Source organism: Stomoxys calcitrans, chromosome 1 (assembly GCF_963082655.1).
Source record: "Stomoxys calcitrans chromosome 1, idStoCalc2.1, whole genome shotgun sequence".
In the NCBI taxonomy this organism is placed as follows: Eukaryota; Metazoa; Arthropoda; class Insecta; order Diptera; family Muscidae; genus Stomoxys; species Stomoxys calcitrans.
The window spans coordinates 85018088-85041566 of NC_081552.1; the positions used below are offsets into that span (position 1 = coordinate 85018088).

A 23479-nucleotide genomic window follows, 5' to 3' on the forward strand; every position below is an offset into this window, starting at 1 on the left:
AATGTTAGATACAATCTTAGGCAATTGAGCAAGACGGTAACTAAAGTTAGAAAAGATGCTAAAGTCCGGCTTGGCGAGTTCTGTATTTTTATAAACGATAAACATTACGGCTGGACTAATGGAAAGATTCTGGCCCATTCAGAGAACGATGCAAAATTTCTCGGAGATATACTAGATGAAACTGAAAGTACCTTTGAGTTAACAACTAGAAACAAAATGAATTATAGTAATATAAGTAATAGTAATAAGAATAATCAGTAGCAATTCGATTCGTGCCGTATAATATCCTACAATGTAGCAAATCTTGAGAAGTCTATAAGTTTTGGAAGTTTTATGAAATATTTAAGCAACTTTGATATATTCTTTTTGTTTGAAACACATGTAATGCCGAATAAATCAGCGTCATTCGCATCACTTTTTCAGAATTATTGCATACATTGGGTCGATGCACGTAAGATACACAAGGCAGGCCGAGCAAGTGGGGGATGTTTGTTCGGATTTAGAAAGGATCTCAAGAGGAAATTTGATTTTAGATTCAGAAGTATAGGAGAGAACACGGTATTGTTGGCTAAGTTTGATGGAGATGTTGTTTATTTGATCCCTATGTATCTTAACTGTACAAACTGGAGGAACGATTTTGTGAAGCTTGAGACAATTATGAAAGACCTTGACCCAGCGAGGTTTATAATAACGGGTGATCTAAATGCGAGGATTGGACGTGAACAGACTCTGGACCCAATTTCTATAACTGAATTCTCGAATATTGCCGATCGCAGGCGCTCAAAGGATACTGTGACTAATGCTCAGGGGAGAACATTGCTGAATTTTGTGGAGGATTTTGGTGGCATCATCCTGAATGGCAGGACTACAGGAGATACTGACGGAGAATATAGCTTTTGTGGGGCAATGGGAAGTTCTGTCATTGACTATTTTATTTGCTCGTGGAATCTGCTGCAGTATGTACAAGAGCTTACTATCCCTACAAAAATCTACTCCGATCATATGCCTGTATGCTTAGGGATGAGGATTCCAAGTATTGGGGCAGTTGGGAATGCTATAAGCCCATGGCGTAGAATGTATTGGGATGATAGATATTGCGCTAAATACAATATTAATCTCCGAAATTCGGTTGAGAGGCAACATCCGGACAATTCAAGTCCGATAAATGAGGGAGTCTTGTCGTTGACGAATATGATAAGGTCTGCTCGTCCAGATGTGGAGAATAGGAGAGTTTTCGAACCTACGCAGAGGTGGTTTGATTGGGCGTGTTATCGGCAAAGGAAACTTGTGCGCAAGTACTTTAGGAGGTATAAAGAGAGTCACAACGAGGAGAATAGGAGAATTTATTACTCTTCAAGGGCGAAATTTCGAAGACTGTGCGCGAGAAAGAAACTAGAGTACCACAATGACAATCTTGGACGCCTGGATAACGTTTCGAACTCCAAGGAATGGTGGGACTTGTCTAATTCCTTGCGAAAGCGCAACCCTGCCCCGCGAGGAAACCTGACCGCGGACGAGTTCCTAGTCCACTTTAGTGCGGCGTTTCGGGCACACTGTGAAACGGAGGCAATAAGTTGGTGTATGCCATACTTTATTAACCCTTTACTTGATTCCCCGTTCGAATTCTGCGAGCTTAATGCTGTAGTCGCGAATTTGAAGGACAACAAGACTCCAGGATTTGATGGTGTACCCTACGAGTTTTATAAACATGCACCCTACTGTTTTCTAGATCGCATGCTTGGACTTTTCAATAAGATTTTTATAACGGAGAGTATTCCTACTGCCTTTAGAACGTCAATTTTGTTACCGATACATAAAAAGGGAGACCCGAATACACCAGCAAACTACCGAGGCTTGTCGCTGATAAACTCTATGAGTAAGATTTTTTGCAATATTCTACTGAATCGACTTTCCGACTGGCTTGACTACAACAGTATATTAAATGAATTCCAGGCAGGATTCAGAAGGAACTATTCCACGGTGGATAACATATTTAACCTCGCCAACATTGTCCATATAAACAGGTTGAATAAGAAAACCACTTACGCTTTTTTTGTGGATTTTTCGACTGCGTTCGACACTATCCCTAGAAATAGTTTATTTTATAAACTGTCCTGTATGGGGATATCATCCAAGATAGTAAGGATTCTACGACTGTTATACGAAGGTACCGACAGCAAGATATGGGACGGTACGTATATGTCGGAGAGTTTCGTTATGGAAACTGGAGTGAAACAGGGGTGCGTACTAAGTCCTGTCCTATTTTCGCTTTACCTGAACGATCTGCCAGAAGTCCTACCTGGGGGTGTGAGAGTAGCGGGAACTACCATCAGAATATTGTTATATGCCGATGACATCGTTTTGCTATCAGATTGCCCAGATGGATTGCAAGGGATGATTGATACTTTGGAAGGGTATTGTGCTACATGGGGTCTAAGTGTTAATTTGCTTAAATCCAAGGTATTAGTATTTCGTAAATGTGCGAGAATTGCATCAGGCCTGAAGTGGATTTACCGGGGACAGGATATTGAGATTGTTAATAGTTATACGTATCTTGGACTAGAGATGACGTATAATTTATCGTTTAGGAAACACCTGGGGAAAAGACTAGCATCATCTAAGATAGCAGTTGCTTCTACTTGGTCAACTTATATAAGCAACCCACGTATTTCTAGAGAGAACAAACTGAAAATATTTGAGGCTTGTTGCAGGTCGATAATGTTTTACGCCGCCCAAGTCTGGGGCTTCGTCCGGTACGATGATGTTGAGAAATTATTGCGATTCTATGTCAAGAAACTGTTTTATTTGCCCAGCAACACACCCAATTATATGATCCATCTGGAGACTGGGATAAAGTCGATGTATGTTTCGACTCTGCAGATGCATCTCAAATACGTCGACAGGGTATTAAGACTAGGTCCCAATAGACTACCACGTATATTGGCGGAGGAGGTAATAAGATCAGGTACGTACTGGGCGGAGGAATGGACTACTTTATGTGATCACCTACGTTTCCATCCCTCAACGGTCAATGGACCTCTATGTAGGCATTGGCGGGAAATCACCAGACTTTTAGAGACATGTGAGAGATATGAATTTGAAAGTGGCGCGCATAGCTCTCAATTTCATGACCTGTACCCGAAATTAAATTACGATGGAAGTCTTTTGATGATGGGTGACCTTTCCACACGTGCAGTAGGCCTGATTATAAGGGCTAGAGGGGGCCTACTGGACCTAAATGCTAGGTGCTTCAAGAATCACACTGATGGAATTTGCACTATATGTAATCTGGATGCACCAGAAAACACCCTACATTTTATTGGGTGTTGTCCCATTTATAATGAATTTAGAACGATGTATTTTGGCAAAAGCTCACTAACAGAAATTGATGTATTACAAATATTAAACGGCACGAACTATTCTTTATTATATAACTTTTTAGAAACCTGTATTAAATATAGAAATATGTTACTGAATGAATTTAATTAGATATACACTCCACCAGCACAAAGTGTTGTATCGGAATGAATAATAGATGTATGTAAATATTAAGATTCAGAAATAACGGTTACAGCATTCACGCTAAACCAAATATAGATTAAAGTAGTATATACCGCATAAACATAATGTATAGACTATACTAAATAAAATCTATTAAAATAATAATAAAAAAAAAAATATAATAATAGCAGAGCAAATCTTTTCTTATATCCTGTTTTGCTTAAGAAGAGATGCCGGGAGGAGAACTCGGCAAATGCGATCCATGGTGGAGGGTATATAAGATTCGGCCCGGCCGCTTTTACTTGTTTTTACCTCTCTTCATCTACTGCTTCCATATTCAACAGCTTTGCAGTAATTATAATTGTGCCAAATTTCATCTAAATCGGATGAAAATAACGAATTTATTGCCTCAAGACTTTACGTCTGGAGATCGATCTATATATCGATCTTTACAAAAATAAAATCGGATTTTATGAGATCATCAAAAATTGTTTGGAAAATGTTTTATACCCAAGATATCTGCAAAATTATAAATACCCAGCTTCTGGGTATATATAATTTTGCCGATATCTTGGTAAATACCTGGCTATGTACCCACTTTATCCAATTTACCGGGTAAATATCTTTTGGGGTTTTACCCATCGCCCATCTCTACTCATGCTCAATCCCTCTGTCAATCTAACTGTTCTCACACTCTCACATCTTGACTGCTCTCGTAATATGCCATTGCATTTATTCATACAAATAACTGGTGCTTAATTAAATAAGAAGCAACAACAATTTGCTGGGATAGGAATTTTAATTTTGTATTTTTGAATACTTTAATGTACGAATTTAGTAAAATCCCGTCTTATTCCGTTCCTATGATCCGAGAACAACATCCGAGCCAAATTTCATGATTCTAAATTAAACCGTTTGTGATGGGCGTTGAACAATCCGTCAGTAACCATCCGTATAGATGTCTGTGCGACTTTTATTACTTTTTATACCCACCACCGAAGGATGGGGGTATATTCATTTTGTCATTCCGTTTGCAACACATCGAAATATTCATTTCCGACCCTATAAAGTATATATATTCTTGATCAGCGTAAAAATCTAAGACGATCTAGACATGTCCGTCCGTCTGTCCGTCTGTCTGTTGAAATCACGCTACAGTCTTCACAAATAGAGATACTGAGCTGAAATTTTGCACAGGTTAAGTTCGAAGATGAGCTATATCGGACTATATCTTGATATAGCCCCCATATAGACCGATCAGCCGATTTAGGGTCTTTGGCCCATAAAAGCCACATTTATTAACCGATTTTGCTGAAATTTGACACAGTGAGTTGTATTAGACCCTTCGATATGCTTCGTCAATTTTGCTCAGATCGGTCCAGATTTGGATATAGCTGCCATATAGACCGATCCTCAGATTTAGGGTCTTAGGCCCATAAAAGCCACATTTATTATCCGATTTTGTTGAAATTTGAGACAGTGAGTTGTGTTAGGCCCCTCGACATCCTTCGTCAATGTGGTCCTAATCGGTGCAGATTTGGATATAGCTGTTATATAGACTGATCCTCCGATTTAGGGTCTTAGGGCCATAAAAGCCACATTTTTTATCTAATTTTCCTGAAATTTGGGACAGTGAGTTGTGTTAGGCCCTTCGTCATCCTTTGTCAATTTGGCTCAGATCGGTCTAGATTTGGATATAGCTGTCATATAGACCGATGCTCCCATTTAGGGTCTGAGGCCCATAAAAAGCTCATTTATTGTCCGATGTCGCCGAAATTTGGAACATTGGGTAAGGTTAAACCTCTTGACATAGTTCTGCATTATGGCACAGATTGGTCAAGATTTGGATATAGCTGCCATATAGACCGATCTCTCGGTTTTAGGTTTTGGGGCCAGAAAAAGCGCATTTATTGTCTGATGGCGCCACAATTTGGGACAGTGAGTTGTGTTGGGCTCGTCGACATCCTTTTTCAATTTCACTCAGGTCGATCAAGATTTGGATATAGCTGCCATACAGACCGATATCTCGATTTAAAGTCTTCGCCCCAAAAAAGACGCATTTACAATCCGATTTAACTGAAATTTGACACATTGACTTTATTTTAAGATATAGCTAAAATGACCAACATTTTGTTATACATAATTGAACAATGACTTGTACTTATTAGTATTTGGTCCAAATTGAATCATATTTCTGTATAACTGCTATGGGACATAAGGCATGCAATTTTCGCTGGATTTTGATGAAAGGTGGTTTACATATATACCCGACGTGGTGGGTATCCAAAGTTCGGCCCGGCCGAACTTAATGCCTTTTTATTCCCTCCACCATAAGATGGGGGGTATACTAATTTCGTCATTCTGATTGTAACTACTCGAAATATTCGTCTGAGACCCCATAAAGTATATATATTCTTGATCGTCGTGCAATTTTATGTCGATCTAGCCATGTCCGTCCGTCCGTCTGTCTGTCGAAAGCACGCTAACTTCCGAAGGAGTAAAGCTAGCCGTTTGAAATTTTGCACAAATATTTCTTATTAGTGTAGGTCGGTTGTTATTGTAAATGGGCCATATCGGTCCATGTTTTGATATAGCTGCCATATAAACCGATCTTGGGTCTTGAATTCTTGAGCCTCTAGAGTGCGCAATTCTTATCCGATTGGAATGAAATTTTGCACGACGTGTTTCGTTATTATATCCAACAACTGTGCTGAGTATGGCTCAAATCGGTCCATAACCTGATATAGCTGTCATATAAATCGATCTTGGGTCTTGACTTCTTGAGCCTCTAGAGTGCGCAATTCTTATCCGATTGGAATGAAATTTTGCACGACGTGTTTTGTTATGATATCCAACAACTGTGCCAAGTATGGTTCAAATCGGTATATAACCTTATATAGCTGTCATATAAACCGATCAGAGGGCGCAATTCTTATCCAATTTGAATGAATTTTGGCACTTAGTATTTTGTTATGATATCCAACAACTGTGCCAAATATGGTACAAATCGGTTCATAACCTGATATAGCTGTCATATAAACAGATCTGGGGACTTGACTTCTTGAGTTTCTAGAGGGCGCAATTCCTATCCGATTTGGCTGAAATTTCGCAAGACGTTTTTTATTGTTACTTTCAACAACTATGTCAAATAAAGTACAAGTCGGTTCATAACCAGATTTAGCTGCCATATAAACCGATCTGGGATCTTGACTTCTTGAGCCTCTAGAGTTCGCAAATATGATCCGATTTGCCTGAAATTTTGTACGAGGGATTCTCTCATGACCATTAACATACGTGTTTATTATGGTCTGAATCGGTCTATAGCCCGATACAGCTCCCATATAAATCGATCTCTCTATTTTACTTCTTGAGGCAACAAAGGGCGCAATTCTTATTCGAATTGGCTGACATTTTACACAGGTCTCCAACATAAATATAATTTAATTGTGGTCCAAACCGGACCATATCTTAATATCGCTCTAATAGCAGAGCAAATCTTTTCTTATATCCTTTTTTTTGCCTAAGAAGAGATGCCGGGAAAAGAACTCGACAAATGCGATCGATGGTGGAGGGTATATAAGTTTCGGCCCGGCCGAACTTAGCACGCTTTTACTTGTTACTTGTTATTTTTAAGGTACTATATGAGAGCACACAAAATTTCGCTTAAATCGCACCACCCATCTCCGAGATCTAGCGTTTCTGAAACTTAGCGTAAGAGGGAAGGTCCGCCCCCCCTTCAGATATCCAAAAATGTAGTACCCTATTTTCACCACGGGGTCATTGTGCACCATCTGTGAAAATTTCAAGAAAATCGGTTCAGCCATTTCTGAGTCTATAAGGATCACACAAGCATACAAACAAACAAACCTACAAACAAACACAAATTGATTTTTTTACCCACCACCGAAGGATGGCGGTATATTAGTTTTGTCATTCCGTTTGCAACACATCGAAATATCCATTTCCGACCACATAAAGTATATATATTCTTGATCAGCGTAAAAATCTAAGACGATCTAGACATGTCCGCCCGTCTGTCTGTTGAAATCACGCTACAGTCTTTAAAAATAGAGATATTGAGCTGAAATTTTGCACAGATTCTTTTTTTGTTCTTAAGCAAGTTAAGTTCGAAGATGGGCTATATCGGACTATATCTTGATATAGCCCCCATATAGACCGATCCGCCAATTTAGGGTTTTAGGCTCATAAAAGCCATTTGTGTCAGTGAGTTGTGTTAGGCCCTTTGACATATTTCTTCAATTTGGTCCAGATCGGTTCAGATTTAGATATAGCTGCCATATAGACCGAATACTTGATTTATGGTTTTGGGCCCATAAAATGCTCATTTATTGTCCGATGTCGCCGAAATATGGAACAGTGAGTTTGGGTAGGCTCTTCGACGTCCTTGTTAAATTTTGCCCAGATCGGTACAGATTTGAATATAGCTCCCATATAGACTGATCTCTGGATTTAAGGTTTAGGGCCCATAAAAGAGGAATTTATTGTCCGATTTCGCCGAAATTTGGGACAGTGCGGCAGGTATTTCGCGCTTTCAGTAACTGGAACATTCTTTTCTACCAAGGAGACAGATGTCACTGTAGGCAACTTGTATCTCCTGCTTAAAAGAACTACTTCTGTCTTGCCCAAATTTACACCTAGACCACTTTCGGTAGAACACTTCGCTGTTGTACGTAGAGCTTCCTGAATTATATCTCTTAGAGTGCTTTGAAACTTTCCCCTATCATCAGCATACGGGACCACTTTTACACCTTTTTCTTCTAGAGACAACAACATATTGTTAATGGCTATATTCCAAAGTGGAGGAGACAGTAACCTCCTTGAGGTGTTCCTCTGCTGATCAGATCCCAAGCCTGCCGTAATGCATCTTTTAGTAAGTAAGTTATTAATAAACTTTCTTACGGTAGAGTTGATGCCGTGAAACTCCAGTTCCTTTATGATCGACGTCGGTTTTACATTATTGAAAGCACCTTCAATGTCGAGAATTGCTTCTTATCGCCCAAAAGGGTTTCGGCTCAGACAAAATTTCCTTAATAGCCACCGACGAACGCATACCAGTGACTACCTCTTCTAGCGCCACCTAACGCCCCCGTCTTCTGAATAAATCCCACCATAATAGGTCTCGAGGACAGAATCTTCCTTAGCCTAGAGGCCTCAGATATATCCTCAACAGAGTTGCAGAATTCTACCCAGGATTTTTTCTGAGCCTTTCTCAACTCGCCCATATATTTTCTTAGCTCAGCCTTACAGATGTCCCACTCGCGTGGTGCTATTGTTGCTTTCACTCTGTACAAAAGTTTTCTGCAGTCCTTCCTTAGACCAACCAGCTCTGGGGTCCTACATGGCGGTCGCTGTTTGCCCCTTGGCTTGGCACTAGGACATGCTGACACAAGCGAGTCATTCAGGGCCATAGTGAGGATTCAGAACTTCCACAACTGATGTGTTAGCCTCGTCTTCTGATTCCGCCAGCAGTACATCCTCACAAGATTCGTTGAATCATGTCATGATGAGCTTCTGTACGCATCCAGGGCAGGTGAGAAAGCAGTGGAACCACTTTTCCTCAGAACACTGGACACTTGCAGTGTGGACGATTCATCCGTAGATGCTTCACTAGCTGCTGCTGTCGAAATACTTTTTCAGTTCCGCCCTTCCCCGCTGCGATATACGTTGAGCCCAGTCCAACGGGATGGCACAACCACACACGGCTGGTCGGGTCCCGTTTCGATGCCTTCCCCTCCTGTCTCGATTGTGGCAGTGGGATTTTCTGTCTCCTGCAATCCGCCAGACTTTAGCGATGTTGTCGATAGTTCCTCAGGCAAGTATTCAGCAACAACTGCTCAGTCGTCTCCTGATTCACCAACCCCACCGTTTCTATAGACCTTCAGTTTCAACTTGTTGAAACCGTAGGATACCACTCCTTTTTACTTGTCTGCGAGACAACTGGAGTTAAGTACGAATATTGCATGACTCCGGTCGCGATCAGCCTTATCCAATTTTCCAGCCGAAGGTTGAAAATTTGGGATTACATTCAACTAGTCCTCCAAGTATGCATTTAGATTCTGAGGGAATCCTTGGTATCCAAGCGTGCGCCATTGGTCGAGAAGGAAATCTTCCTTCTTGACTAAATCTAGTGCTGCACCTGGCCAGATCTTACCATTCTTTTTTAGCGCACAACGAAACATTTCAATTGAGCGTTGATCCCCGAAGGCGTCACAAACTAAAGGATAACCAGGAAATCCCTCAAGGATTTCTTAGTGAAGAATAAAATGTATTTATACTTATTCAAAAAAGTTAACTAAAACAAGTAAAAGCGTGCTAAGTTCGGCCGGGCCGAATCTTATATACCCTCCACCATGGATCGCATTTGTCGAGTTCTTTTCCCGGCATCTCTTCTTAGGCAAAAAAGGATATAAGAAAAGAGTTGCTCTGCTATTAAAACGATATCAAGATATGGTCCGGTTCGGACCACAATTAAATTATATTATGTTGGAGACCTGTGTAAAATTTCAGCCAATTCGTATAAGAATTGCGCCCATTGGGGCTCACGAGTAAAATAGAGAGAACGATTTATATGGGATCTGTATCGGGCTATAGAACGATTCAGACCATAATAAACACGTTTGTTAATGGTCATGAGAGGATCCATCGTACAAAATTTCAGGCATATCGGATAATAATTGCGACCTCTAGGGGTCAAGATCCCAGATCGGTTTATATGGCAGCTATATCAGGTTATGAACCGATTTGAACCTCATTTGACACAGTTGTTGAAAGTAAAAATAAAATACGTCATGCAAAATTTCAGATAAATCGGAAAGGAATTGAAGCTAGAAGCTCAAGAAGTCAAATCCCCAGATCTGTTTATATGACAGCTATATCAGGTTATGAACCGATTTCAACCATACTTGGCACAGTTGTTGGATATCATAACGAAATACTTCGTGCAAAAATTCATTCAAATCGGATAAGAATTGCGCCCTCTAGAGGCTCAAGAAGTCAAGACCCAAGATCGGTTTATATGGCAGCTATATCAGGTTATGAACCGATTTAAACCATACTTGGCACAGTTGTTGGGTATAATAACAAAACACGTCGTGCGAAATTCCATTCCAATCGGATAAGAATTGCGTACTCCAGAGGCTCAAGAAGTCAAGGTCCAAGATCGGTTTATATGGCAGCTATATCAGGTTATGGACCGATTTGAACCATACCTGGCACAGTTGTTGGATATAATAACAAAACACGTCGTGCAAAATTTCATTTCAATCTGATAAGAATTGCGCACTCTAGAGGCTCAAGAAGTCAAGTCCCCAGATCGGTTTATATGGCAGCTATATCAGGTTATGGACCGATTTGAACCATACTAGGCACAGTTGTTGGATATAATAACAAAACACGTCGTGCAAAATTTCATTCCAATCGGAAAAGATTTGCGCACTCTAGAGGTTCAAGTAGTCAAGGCCCATGATCGGTTTATATGGCAGCTATATCAGGTTATAGACCGATTTGAACCATACTTGGCACAGTTGTTGGATATCATAGCAAAACACGTCGTGCAAAATTTCATTCCAATCGAATAAGAATTGTGCACTCTAGAGGCTCAAAAAATCAAGACCCAAGATCGGTTTATATGGCAGCTATATCAAAACATGGACCGATATGGCCCATTTACAATACCAACCGACCTACAATAATAAGAAGTATTTGTGCAAAATTTCAAGCGGCTAGCTTTACTCCTTCGAAAGTTAGCGTGCTTTCGACATACAGACGGACGGACGGACGGACGGACGGACGGACGGACGGACGGACGGACAGACGGACGGACATGGCTAGATCGACATAAAATTTCACGACGATCAAGAATATATATACTTTATGGGGTCTCAGACGAATATTTCGAGTAGTTACAAACAGAATGACGAAATTAGTATACACCCCATCTTATGGTGGAGGGTATAAAAAGGATATAAGAAAAGATTTGCTCTGCTATTAGAGCGATATTAAGATATGGTCCGGTTTGGACCACAATTTAATTATATTTATGTTGGAGACCTGTGTAAAATGTCAGCCAATTCGAATAAGAATTGCGCTCTTTGTGAGCTCAAGAAGTAAAATAGAGAGATCGATTTATATGGGAGCTGTATCGGGCTATAGACCGATTCAGACCATAATAAACACGTATGTTAATGGTCATGAGAGAATCCGTCGTACAAAATTTCGGGCAAATCGGATAATAATTGCGACCTCTGGAGGCTCAAGAAGCCAAGATCCCAGATCGGTTTATATGGCAGCTATATCAGGTTATGAACCGATTTGAACCATACTTGGCAGAGTTGTTGGATATCATAACAAAACACGTCGTGCGAAATTTCATTCCAATCAGATGAGAATTGCGCACTCTAGAGGCTCAAGAAGTCAAGACCCAAAATCGGTTTATATGGCAGCTATATCAGGTTATGGACCGATTTGAACTATACTTGGCACAGTTGTTGGATATAATAATGAAACACGTCGTGTAAAATTTCATTCCAATCGGATAAGAATTGCGCACTCTAGAATCTCAAGAAGTCAAGACCCAAGATCGGTTTATATGGCAGCTATATCAGGTTATGGACCGATTTTAACCATACTTGGCACAATTGTTGGGTATAATAACGAAACACGTCGTGCAAATATATCAAAACATGGACCGATAGGCCCATTTGCAATACCAACCGACCTACACTAAGAAGTATTTGTGCAGAATTTCAAGCGGCTAGCTTTACTCCTTCGGAAGTTAGCGTCCTTACGACAGACAGGCGGACAGACGGAGGGACGGACGGACATGGCTAGATCGACATAAAATTTCACGACGATCAAGAATATATATACTTTATGGGGTCTAAGACGAATATTTCGAGTAGTTACAGTCAGAATGACGAAATTAGTATACCCCCCATTTTATGGTGGAGGGTATAAAAACGAAAAAATTTTAAATAAATGATCTTCACACTAACAGACAAAAAAAAAAACATGGAAAAAAACCGGCAGATCCCGGCTGAAATTGGAACCTTGACACGCGGAGCGCTATCCGTTGCAGTTGTCAAAATTCGAGGCGACCTACCAATGTATGGTCCTAGAAGCCTACACACCTAATGTGGTTGAAAAGTTCCTTAACCCAGGACGAATCGCTGGTTTTCCTTTTCCATTGCAAGAAAAATCTTCGACCATTAAGCCCGTCTCGAAAGAAAAAACAACGAAAAATTTATCATTTTTATTGGAATCAATAGATTGGCCATTTATTTTTCGAAAATAACATTCCAGCGAATGTTGCCAATTTTGGCTGTTCTTTGCTTGTTTACGGATCCATTTAGCCAAAAATGAGCCTCAGAACACAATTCTTCGAAAAAATATTGGATTTTCATCCACATTTGTCACAGAGCACGAATTTTGAAAATTAATTTTAATTTATCACAATCGAGTTTCTCCGTGATGAAATGACAGAGTATACTGAAGAATTTGGACTTTAACTAATGATGTTTACACACAATCATAACCCAATGCTGCTATCGAAAAACTGTATTTATAAAAAATCAACCTCTATGCCTAAAATGTAACATCTTAATAAAGGCATATCTTCTCAGATCTCCAAGCTGCCACATATTTCTAAATTCTATAACCGTCGAAGGATTAATAAAAGCCTGTATGTTTGTTTTAGTTTTTTCTAAATGCTAAGTGCAAAAATTTGCTGAAATTACTTTAACCATCTAAGAAATACAAAATGAAAAACAACAAGTAAAAGCGTGCTAAGTTCGGCCGGGCCGAATCTTATATACCCTCCACCATGGATCGCATTTGTCGAGTTCTTTTCCCGGCATCTCTTCTTAGGCAAAAAAGGATATAAGAAAAGAGTTGCTCTGCTATTAAAACGATATCAAGATATGGTCCGGTTCGGACCACAATTAAATTATATTATGTTGGAGACCTGTGTAAAATTTCAGCCAATTCGTATAAGAATTGCGCCCATTGGGGCTCACGAGTAAAATAGAGAGAACGATTTATATGGGATCTGTATCGGGCTATAGAACGATTCAGACCATAATAAACACGTTTGTTAATGGTCATGAGAGGATCCATCGTACAAAATTTCAGGCATATCGGATAATAATTGCGACCTCTAGGGGTCAAGATCCCAGATCGGTTTATATGGCAGCTATATCAGGTTATGAACCGATTTGAACCTCATTTGACACAGTTGTTGAAAGTAAAAATAAAATACGTCATGCAAAATTTCAGATAAATCGGATAGGAATTGAAGCTAGAAGCTCAAGAAGTCAAATCCCCAGATCTGTTTATATGACAGCTATATCAGGTTATGAACCGATTTCAACCATACTTGGCACAGTTGTTGGATATCATAACGAAATACTTCGTGCAAAAATTCATTCAAATCGGATAAGAATTGCGCCCTCTAGAGGCTCAAGAAGTCAAGACCCAAGATCGGTTTATATGGCAGCTATATCAGGTTATGAACCGATTTAAACCATACTTGGCACAGTTGTTGGGTATAATAACAAAACACGTCGTGCGAAATTCCATTCCAATCGGATAAGAATTGCGTACTCTAGAGGCTCAAGAAGTCAAGGTCCAAGATCGGTTTATATGGCAGCTATATCAGGTTATGGACCGATTTGAACCATACCTGGCACAGTTGTTGGATATAATAACAAAACACGTCGTGCAAAATTTCATTTCAATCTGATAAGAATTGCGCACTCTAGAGGCTCAAGAAGTCAAGACCCCAGATCGGTTTATATGGCAGCTATATCAGGTTATGGACCGATTTGAACCATACTAGGCACAGTTGTTGGATATAATAACAAAACACGTCGTGCAAAATTTCATTCCAATCGGAAAAGATTTGCGCACTCTAGAGGTTCAAGTATTCAAGGCCCATGATCGGTTTATATGGCAGCTATATCAGGTTATAGACCGATTTGAACCATACTTGGCACAGTTGTTGGATATCATAGCAAAACACGTCGTGCAAAATTTCATTCCAATCGAATAAGAATTGTGCACTCTAGAGGCTCAAGAAGTCAAGACCCAAGATCGGTTTATATGGCAGCTATATCAGGTTATAGACCGATTTGAACCATACTTGGCACAGTTGTTGGATATCATAGCAAAACACGTCGTGCAAAATTTCATTCCAATCGAATAAGAATTGCGCACTCTAGAGGCTCAAGAAGTCAAGACCCAAGATCGGTTTATATGGCAGCTATATCAAAACATGGACCGATATGGCCCATTTACAATACCAACCGACCTACAATAATAAGAAGTATTTGTGCAAAATTTCAAGCGGCTAGCTTTACTCCTTCGAAAGTTAGCGTGCTTTCGACAGACAGACGGACGGACGGACGGACGGACGGACAGACGGACGGACATGGCTAGATCGACATAAAATTTCACGACGATCAAGAATATATATACTTTATGGGGTCTCAGACGAATATTTCGAGTAGTTACAAACAGAATGACGAAATTAGTATACCCCCCATCTTATGGTGGAGGGTATAAAAATTTTTTCATATAATGTAAAATTTTGGGGAAAAACTGACTAGTCCAAAATCACAAACTTTTTATAATTTTTAAAAGTCAACAAGTGGTTTTGAAAACCCCTTCAATGTACAGTAGCACTTCCTGCTGTATTTTTAATAAAATTTTGGAATGGCGATAAGCATGTCATAAGCGTAAAAAAATTTATTAGATTTTTTCAATAAATAGAAAAAAGTAAACAAAAAATTCTGAGAAAATTAAAAAACGCTACGTCACCATCAATCTCATAAACAGCAAACATACGAAATATCATCAAAATTGGACAATGGAATCGATGGGATGAACAGACGTTAACTATTAGCATGTTTAACAAGTAAAAAGGCGTTAAGTTCGGCCGGGCCGAACTTTGGATACCCACCACCTCGGGTATATATGTAAAACACATTTCGCCAAAATCCGGTGAAAAATGCATACCTTATGCCCCATAGCAGCTATATCGAAATATGTTCCGATTTGGACCAAATATAATATTGGTCTTTTAAGTAGTTATATCTAAAATTAAACCGATTTGAACCATGTACTAAACGGATGTCGAAATGCTTAGCATAAGTCACTGTGTAAAATTTAAGTGAAATCGGATTATAAATGCGACTTTATGGGACCAAGACTATAAATCGGGATATCGGTCTATATGGCAGATCTGGACGGATCTGGAACAAATTTAAAAAGTATATCGAAGGGGCTAACACAACTCACTGTCCCAAATTTCGACGTCATCGGACAATAAACGCGCCTTTTATGACCCCACAACCTTAGATCGAGAGATATGGCAGCTATATCCAAATCTGAACCGATCTGTGCCATATTACAGAAGTATGTCGAGGGGCTTAATTTAACCCACTGTCCTCAATTTCGGCCACACCGGACAATAAATGCGCCTTTTATGGGCCCAAAACCTTTAATCGAGAGATCGGTCTATATGGCAGCTATATCCAAATCTGGACCGATCTCAGCCAAATTGACAAGGGATGTCGAAGGGCCTAACTCTACTCACTGTCCCAAATTTCAACAAAATCGGGTAATAAACGTGGCTTTTATGAGCCTAAGACCCTAAATCGGAGGATCGGTCTATATGGCAGCTATATCGAAATCTGGACCGATCAAGGCCAAATTGACGAAGGATATCGAAGGGCTTATCACAACTCACTGTCCCAAATCTCAGCCTAAGAGCCTAAATCGGAGGATCGGTCTATATGGGGGCTATATCAAGATATAGTCCGATATAGCCCATCTTCGCACTTAACCTGCTTATGGACAAAAAAAGAATCTGTGCAAAGTTTCAGCTCAATATCTCTATTTTTATACTCCCCACCATAAGATGGGGGGTATGCTAATTTCGTCATTCTGATTGTAGCTACTCGAAATATTCGTCTTAGACCCCATAAAGTATATATATTCTTGATCGCCGTGAAATTTTATGTCGATCTAGCCATGTCCGTCCGTCTGTCCGTCCGTCCGTCCATCCGTCCGTCCGTCCGTCCGTCTGTCTGTCGAAAGCATGCTAACTTTCGAAGGAGTAAAGCTAGCCGCTTGAAATTTTGCACAAATACTTCTTATTAGTGTAGGTCGGTTGGTATTGTAAATGGGCCATATCGGTCCATGTTTTGATATAGCTGCCATATAAACCGATCTTGGGTCTTGACGATCAAGAACATATATACTTTGCGGGGTCTCAGACGAATATTTCGAGTAGTTACAAACAGAATGACGAAATTGGTATACCCCCCATCTTATGGTGGAGGGTATAATAAGTCATGCAAATCGGATAGGAATTGCGCCCTGTAGAGACTCAAGAAGTCAAGATCCAAGATCGGTTTTATATGGCAGCTATATCAGGTTATGAACCGATTTGAACCATACTTGGCAAAGTTGTTGGATATCATAGCGAAACACGTCGTGCATAATTTCATTTTAATCGGATAAGAATTGCGCTCTCTAGAGACTCAAGAAGTCAAGACCCAAGATCAGTTTATATGGCAGCTATATCAGGTTATGAACCGATTTGAACCATACCTGGCACAGTTGTTGGATATTAAAACAAAAAACTTCATGCAAAAATTTATTCAAATCGTATAAGAGCCTCTAGAGGATCACTAAGTCCATACCCAAGATCGATTTATACGACAGCTATATCAGGTCATGGACCGATTTGAACCATACTTGGCACAGTTGTTGGATATCATAACAAAACACGTCATGCAAAATTTAATTCCAATCGGATAAGAATTGCGCACACTAAAGGCTCAAGAAGTCAAGACCCAAGATCGGTTTATATGGTAGCTATATCAAAACGTGGACCGATATGGCCCATTTACAATACCAACCGACCTACTCTAATACCTACCAAAATCACAAAATTTTTATAATTTTTAAAAGTCAACAAGTGGTTTTGAAAACCCCTTCAATGTACAGTAGCACTTCCTGCTGTATTTTTAATAAAATTTTGGAATGGCGATAAGCATGTCATAAGCGTAAAAAAATTTATTAGATTTTTTCAATAAATAGAAAAAAGTAAACAAAAAATTCTGAGAAAATTAAAAAACGCTACGTCACCATCAATCTCATAAACAGCAAACATACTAAATATCATCAAAATTGGACAATGGAATCGATGGGATGATTTTAATGGTTTACATTTTATATTTTAAATAAATTTATTTGAACAGACGTTAACTATTAGCATGTTTAACAAGTAAAAAGGCGTTAAGTTCGGCCGGGCCGAACTTTGGATACCCACCACCTCGGGTATATATGTAAAACACATTTCGCCAAAATCCGGTGAAAAATGCATACCTTATGCCCCATAGCAGCTATATCGAAATATGTTCCGATTTGGACCAAATATAATATTGGTCTTTTAAGTAGTTATATCTAAAATTAAACCGATTTGAACCATGTACTAAACGGATGTCGAAATGCTTAGCATAAGTCACTGTGTAAAATTTAAGTGAAATCGGATTATAAATGCGACTTTATGGGACCAAGACTATAAATCGGGATATCGGTCTATATGGCAGATCTGGATGGATCTGGAACAAATTTAAAAAGTATATCGAAGGGGCTAACACAACTCACTGTCCCAAATTTCGACGTCATCGGACAATAAACGCGCCTTTTATGACCCCACAACCTTAGATCGAGAGATATGGCAGCTATATCCAAATCTGAACCGATCTGTGCCATATTACAGAAGTATGTCGAGGGGCTTAATTTAACCCACTGTCCTCAATTTCGGCCACACCGGACAATAAATGCGCCTTTTATGGGCCCAAAACCTTTAATCGAGAGATCGGTCTATATGTCAGCTATATCCAAATCTGGACCGATCTCAGCCAAATTGACAAGGGATGTCGAAGGGCCTAACTCTACTCACTGTCCCAAATTTCAACAAAATCGGGTAATAAACGTGGCTTTTATGAGCCTAAGACCCTAAATCGGAGGATCGGTCTATATGGCAGCTATATCGAAATCTGGACCGATCAAGGCCAAATTGACGAAGGATATCGAAGGGCTTATCACAACTCACTGTCCCAAATCTCAGCCTAAGAGCCTAAATCGGAGGATCGGTCTATATGGGGGCTATATCAAGATATAGTCTGATATAGCCCATCTTCGCACTTAACCTGCTTATGGACAAAAAAAGAATCTGTGCAAAGTTTCAGCTCAATATCTCTATTTTTATACTCCCCACCATAAGATGGGGGGTATGCTAATTTCGTCATTCTGATTGTAGCTACTCGAAATATTCGTCTTAGACCCCATAAAGTATATATATTCTTGATCGCCGTGAAATTTTATGTCGATCTAGCCATGTCCGTCCGTCTGTCCGTCCGTCCGTCCATCCGTCCGTCCGTCCGTCTGTCTGTCGAAAGCATGCTAACTTTCGAAGGAGTAAAGCTAGCCGCTTGAAATTTTGCACAAATACTTCTTATTAGTGTAGGTCGGTTGGTATTGTAAATGGGCCATATCGGTCCATGTTTTGATATAGCTGCCATATAAACCGATCTTGGGTCTTGACGATCAAGAACATATATACTTTGCGGGGTCTCAGACGAATATTTCGAGTAGTTACAAACAGAATGACGAAATTGGTATAACCCCCATCTTATGGTGGAGGGTATAATAAGTCATGCAAATCGGATAGGAATTGCGCCCTGTAGAGACTCAAGAAGTCAAGATCAAAGATCGGTTTTATATGGCAGCTATATCAGGTTATGAACCGATTTGAACCATACTTGACAAAGTTGTTGGATATCATAGCGAAACACGTCGTGCATAATTTCATTTTAATCGGATAAGAATTGCGCTCTCTAGAGACTCAAGAAGTCAAGACCCAAGATCAGTTTATATGGCAGCTATATCAGGTTATGAACCGATTTGAACCATACCTGGCACAGTTGTTGGATATTAAAACAAAAAACTTCATGCAAAAATTTATTCAAATCGTATAAGAGCCTCTAGAGGATCACTAAGTCCATACCCAAGATCGGTTTATATGACAGCTATATCAGGTCATGGACCGATTTAAACCATACTTGGCACAGTTGTTGGATATCATAACAAAACACGTCATGCAAAATTTAATTCCAATCGGATAAGAATTGCGCACACTAAAGGCTCAAGAAGTCAAGACCCAAGATCGGTTTATATGGTAGCTATATCAAAACGTGGACCGATATGGCCCATTTACAATACCAACCGACCTACTCTAATAAGAAGTATTTGTGCAAAATTTGAAGCGGCTAGCTTTACTCCTTCGGAAGTTAGCGTGCTTTCGACAGACAGATAAACGGACGGACGGACGGACGGACATTGCTAGATCGACATAAAATGTTGCGACGATCAAGAATATATATATACTTTATGGGGTTTAAGACGAATATTTCGAGTAGTTACAAACAGAATGACGAAATTAGTATACCCCCCATCTTATGGTGGAGGGTATAATAAGTCATGCAAATCGGATAGGAATTGCGCCCTGTAGAAGCTCAAGAAATCAAGTCCCCAGATCTGTTTATATGACAGCTATATCAGGTTATGAAACGATTTGAACCATACCTGGCACAGTTGTTGGATATCAAAACAAAACACGTCGTGCATAATTTCATTTCAATCGGATAAGAATTGCGCACTCTAGAAGCTCAAGAAGTCAAGACCCAAGATCGGGTTTATATGGCAGCTATATCAGGTTATGAACCGATTTGAACCATACCTGGCACAGTTGTTGGATATCATAACAAAACACGTCAAGCATAATTTCATTTTAATCGGATAAGAATTGCGCACTCCAGAGACTCAAAAAGTCAAGACCCAAGATCGGTTTATATAGCAGCTATATCAGGTTATGAACCGTGTTGAGTCATACCTGGCACAGTTGTTGGATATCATAACAAAACATGTCGTGCAAAATTTCATTCCAAACGGATAAGAATTGCGCACTCTAGAGGCTCAAGAAGTCAAGACCCAAGATCGGGTTTATATGGCAGCCATATTAGGTTATGAACCGATTTGAACCATACTTGGATATCATAACAAAACACGTAGTGCATAATTTTATTTTAAGTGGATAAGAATTGCGCACTCTAGAGACTCAAGAAGTCAAGACCCAAGATCGGTTTATATAGCAGCTATATCAGGTTATGAACCGAGTTGAGTCATACCTGGCACAGTTGTTGGATATCATAACAAAACATGTCGTGCAAAATTTCATTCCAAACGGATAAGAATTGCGCACTCTAGAGACTCAAGAAGTCAAGACCCAAGATCTGTTTATATGGCAGCTATATCAGGTTATGAACCGGGTTGAGTCATACTTGGCACAGTTGTTGGATATCATAACAAAACACGTCGTGCAAAATTTCATTCCAATCGGATAAGAATTGCGCACTCTAGAGACTCAACAAGTCAAGACCCAAGATCGGTGTATATGGTAGCTATATCAAAACGTGGACCGATATGGCCCATTTACAATACCAACCGACCTACACTAATAAGAAGTATTTGTGCAAAATTTCAAGCGGCTAGCTTTACTCCTTCGGAAGTTAGCGTGCTTTCGACAGACAGACGGACGGCCGGACGGACAGACGGACGGACAGACGGACGGACATGGCTAGATCGACGTAAAATGTCGCGACGATCAAGAGTATATATACTTTGTGGGGTCTCAGACGAATAATTCGAGTAGTTACAAGCAGAATGACGAAATTAGTATACCCCCCCTCCAGTGGTGGAGGGTATAAAAATCAATTTGTGTTTGTTTGTAGGTTTGTTTGTTTGTTTGTATGTTTGTGTGTTCCTTATAGACTCCGAAACGGCTGAACCGATTTTCTTGAAATGATGGTGCATAATGACCCCGTGGTGAAAATAGGGTTCTAAATTTTTTGATATCTGAAGGGGGGGCGGACCCTCCTCCTTAGCCTAATTTTCAGAAACGCCAGATCTCGGAGATGGGTGGTGCGATTTAAGCGAAATTTTGTGTGCTCTCATATAGTACCCTAAAAATACAAATTTGGTATCCAAATTTCGGATGGACCAATTTGCTGGGGTCAACCCCTTTCCCAAAATACCGCACAAGCAGCAGTTTTTTCGTGACCATCGCAAAATGGGGCTCAAAGATATTTGGGAGTAGAATACGAATTTGATATCCAAATTTAAGACAATGTATTTAGGGCATCACCCCTTCCCCAAAACACCCCCCAAAGGGTAAAAAATTTTCGACCATGCGAATATGTGGTATTTAAGATTAGAAAACCAATTTGATAACCTACTTTGGGCCATGTGCTTGGGGGACGCCTCATCGTGTAAACTCCCCTAAATCGATTGCAATATGGGGCTTAAATAAATGGTTTTTGAAAGAAGAGCATGATGCTGATATTTTTTCAGGGCCAAGTGCCTGGGGAACCACATCACCCCCGAAAACACCCCTAAATCAGATATCATGAGAATATTGGGCTGAAATAAAGTATTTTAAGAATGAAGTACACCTTACATCCAAACTCAAATTCGTAGAACAATAAAGATCATATGGGATTCAGATCAAAGGACTTATATTGTTAAATTTTCGCAGCATGGTACTTCACTCAAAGCTCTTTAATTGTCGAAAATAAATATTTCATGGAAAGTTGTTCCATATAAATTAAACGAAGGGGCAGCGGAGCGGGCCCGGGTCAGCTAGTAGTAACATAAAACCGCAAAAATCTTGATATCCTTTTTGACAGCTAATTGCAAAACCATAAAAATTACAAATTAGGGATAAAGGTTTTATGATGACTTTGCACATTTTGTGAAATGTTCGTTTGACGCCATCATGTAATGGTAAAAAATTGCTTTGTACTTTTTTTCTTTTTTCAAATATTTTCAATATTGCCACTATTGAGTTATGTATTATATGTATACCATTTTGCTGCCTAAACAGATTATGGCATCGTGCTTGCCACCGCATAGCAATCTCTAACAGCCTTTGTGCTTTTGCTGTCATTGCCTGTCGTTGCGTTGATGATTGCGCATCATATCAATCCATTTGCTTTCGAAAGATGCCATTAATACACATTAAGTAAAAGCATGCTAAGTTTGGTCGGACCGAATCTTATATACCCTCCGCCATGGATCGCATTTGTAGAGTTCCCGGTATCTATTTTTAAACAACCAAAGTATAAAAGAAAAGAACTGCTATGATATTAGAATTATGTCTTGTTTTAGTCCGATTCGGGCAACTTTGAATTAAATGTTGGAAACCATAGTAAAAATCATTGTTTAAAATCTCAGCCAATTCGAATAAAGATTGCGCCTTTTAGCGGCTCAAGAAGTAGAATAGGGAGATCGGTTTATATTAGAGCTGTATCAGGCAATAGACCGATTCAGTCCATATTTGACACGTATGATGAAGGTCATGAGTGAAGCCGTTGTACATAATTTCTGACAAATCGGATAATAATTGCGCCCTCTAGAGGCTCAATAAGTCAAGATCCCAGAACGGTTTATATGACAGCTATATCAGGATATGGACCGATTTCAACCATATTCGGCACAATTATTGGAAATAATAACAAAACACCTCATGCCAAATTTCAGCCAAATCGGATAAGAATTGCGCCCTCCAGTGGCTCAAAAAATTCGTCGGTTTATATAACAGCTATATCAAAACATCGACCGATATGGTCCATTAACAACCGCAACCGAACTACAATAATAAAAGGTATTTTTGCAAAATTTCAAGTGACTTGCTTTACTCTTCCGCAAGTTAACGTGATTTTGACAGACAAACGGACGGACGTATGGATGGACAGACGGGCGGACATGGCTAGATCGACTTAAAATGTCATGATGATCAAGAATATATATACTTTATGGCGTCTTAGAG

General features: G+C 39.7%; 1 protein-coding gene across 1 annotated transcript in view; it reads left to right on the forward strand.

The window, feature by feature from the left end:
- Positions 1-657: 657 nt before the first annotated feature.
- The window catches only part of LOC131996359 (uncharacterized), a 34500-nt gene continuing 11678 nt past the window's right edge, over positions 658-23479 (forward strand). Inside the window, exon 1 of the mRNA XM_059365972.1 lies at positions 658-1953. Within this exon, the coding sequence (XP_059221955.1) occupies positions 658-1953 (1296 nt within the window). The remainder of the gene's footprint in view (positions 1954-23479) is intronic.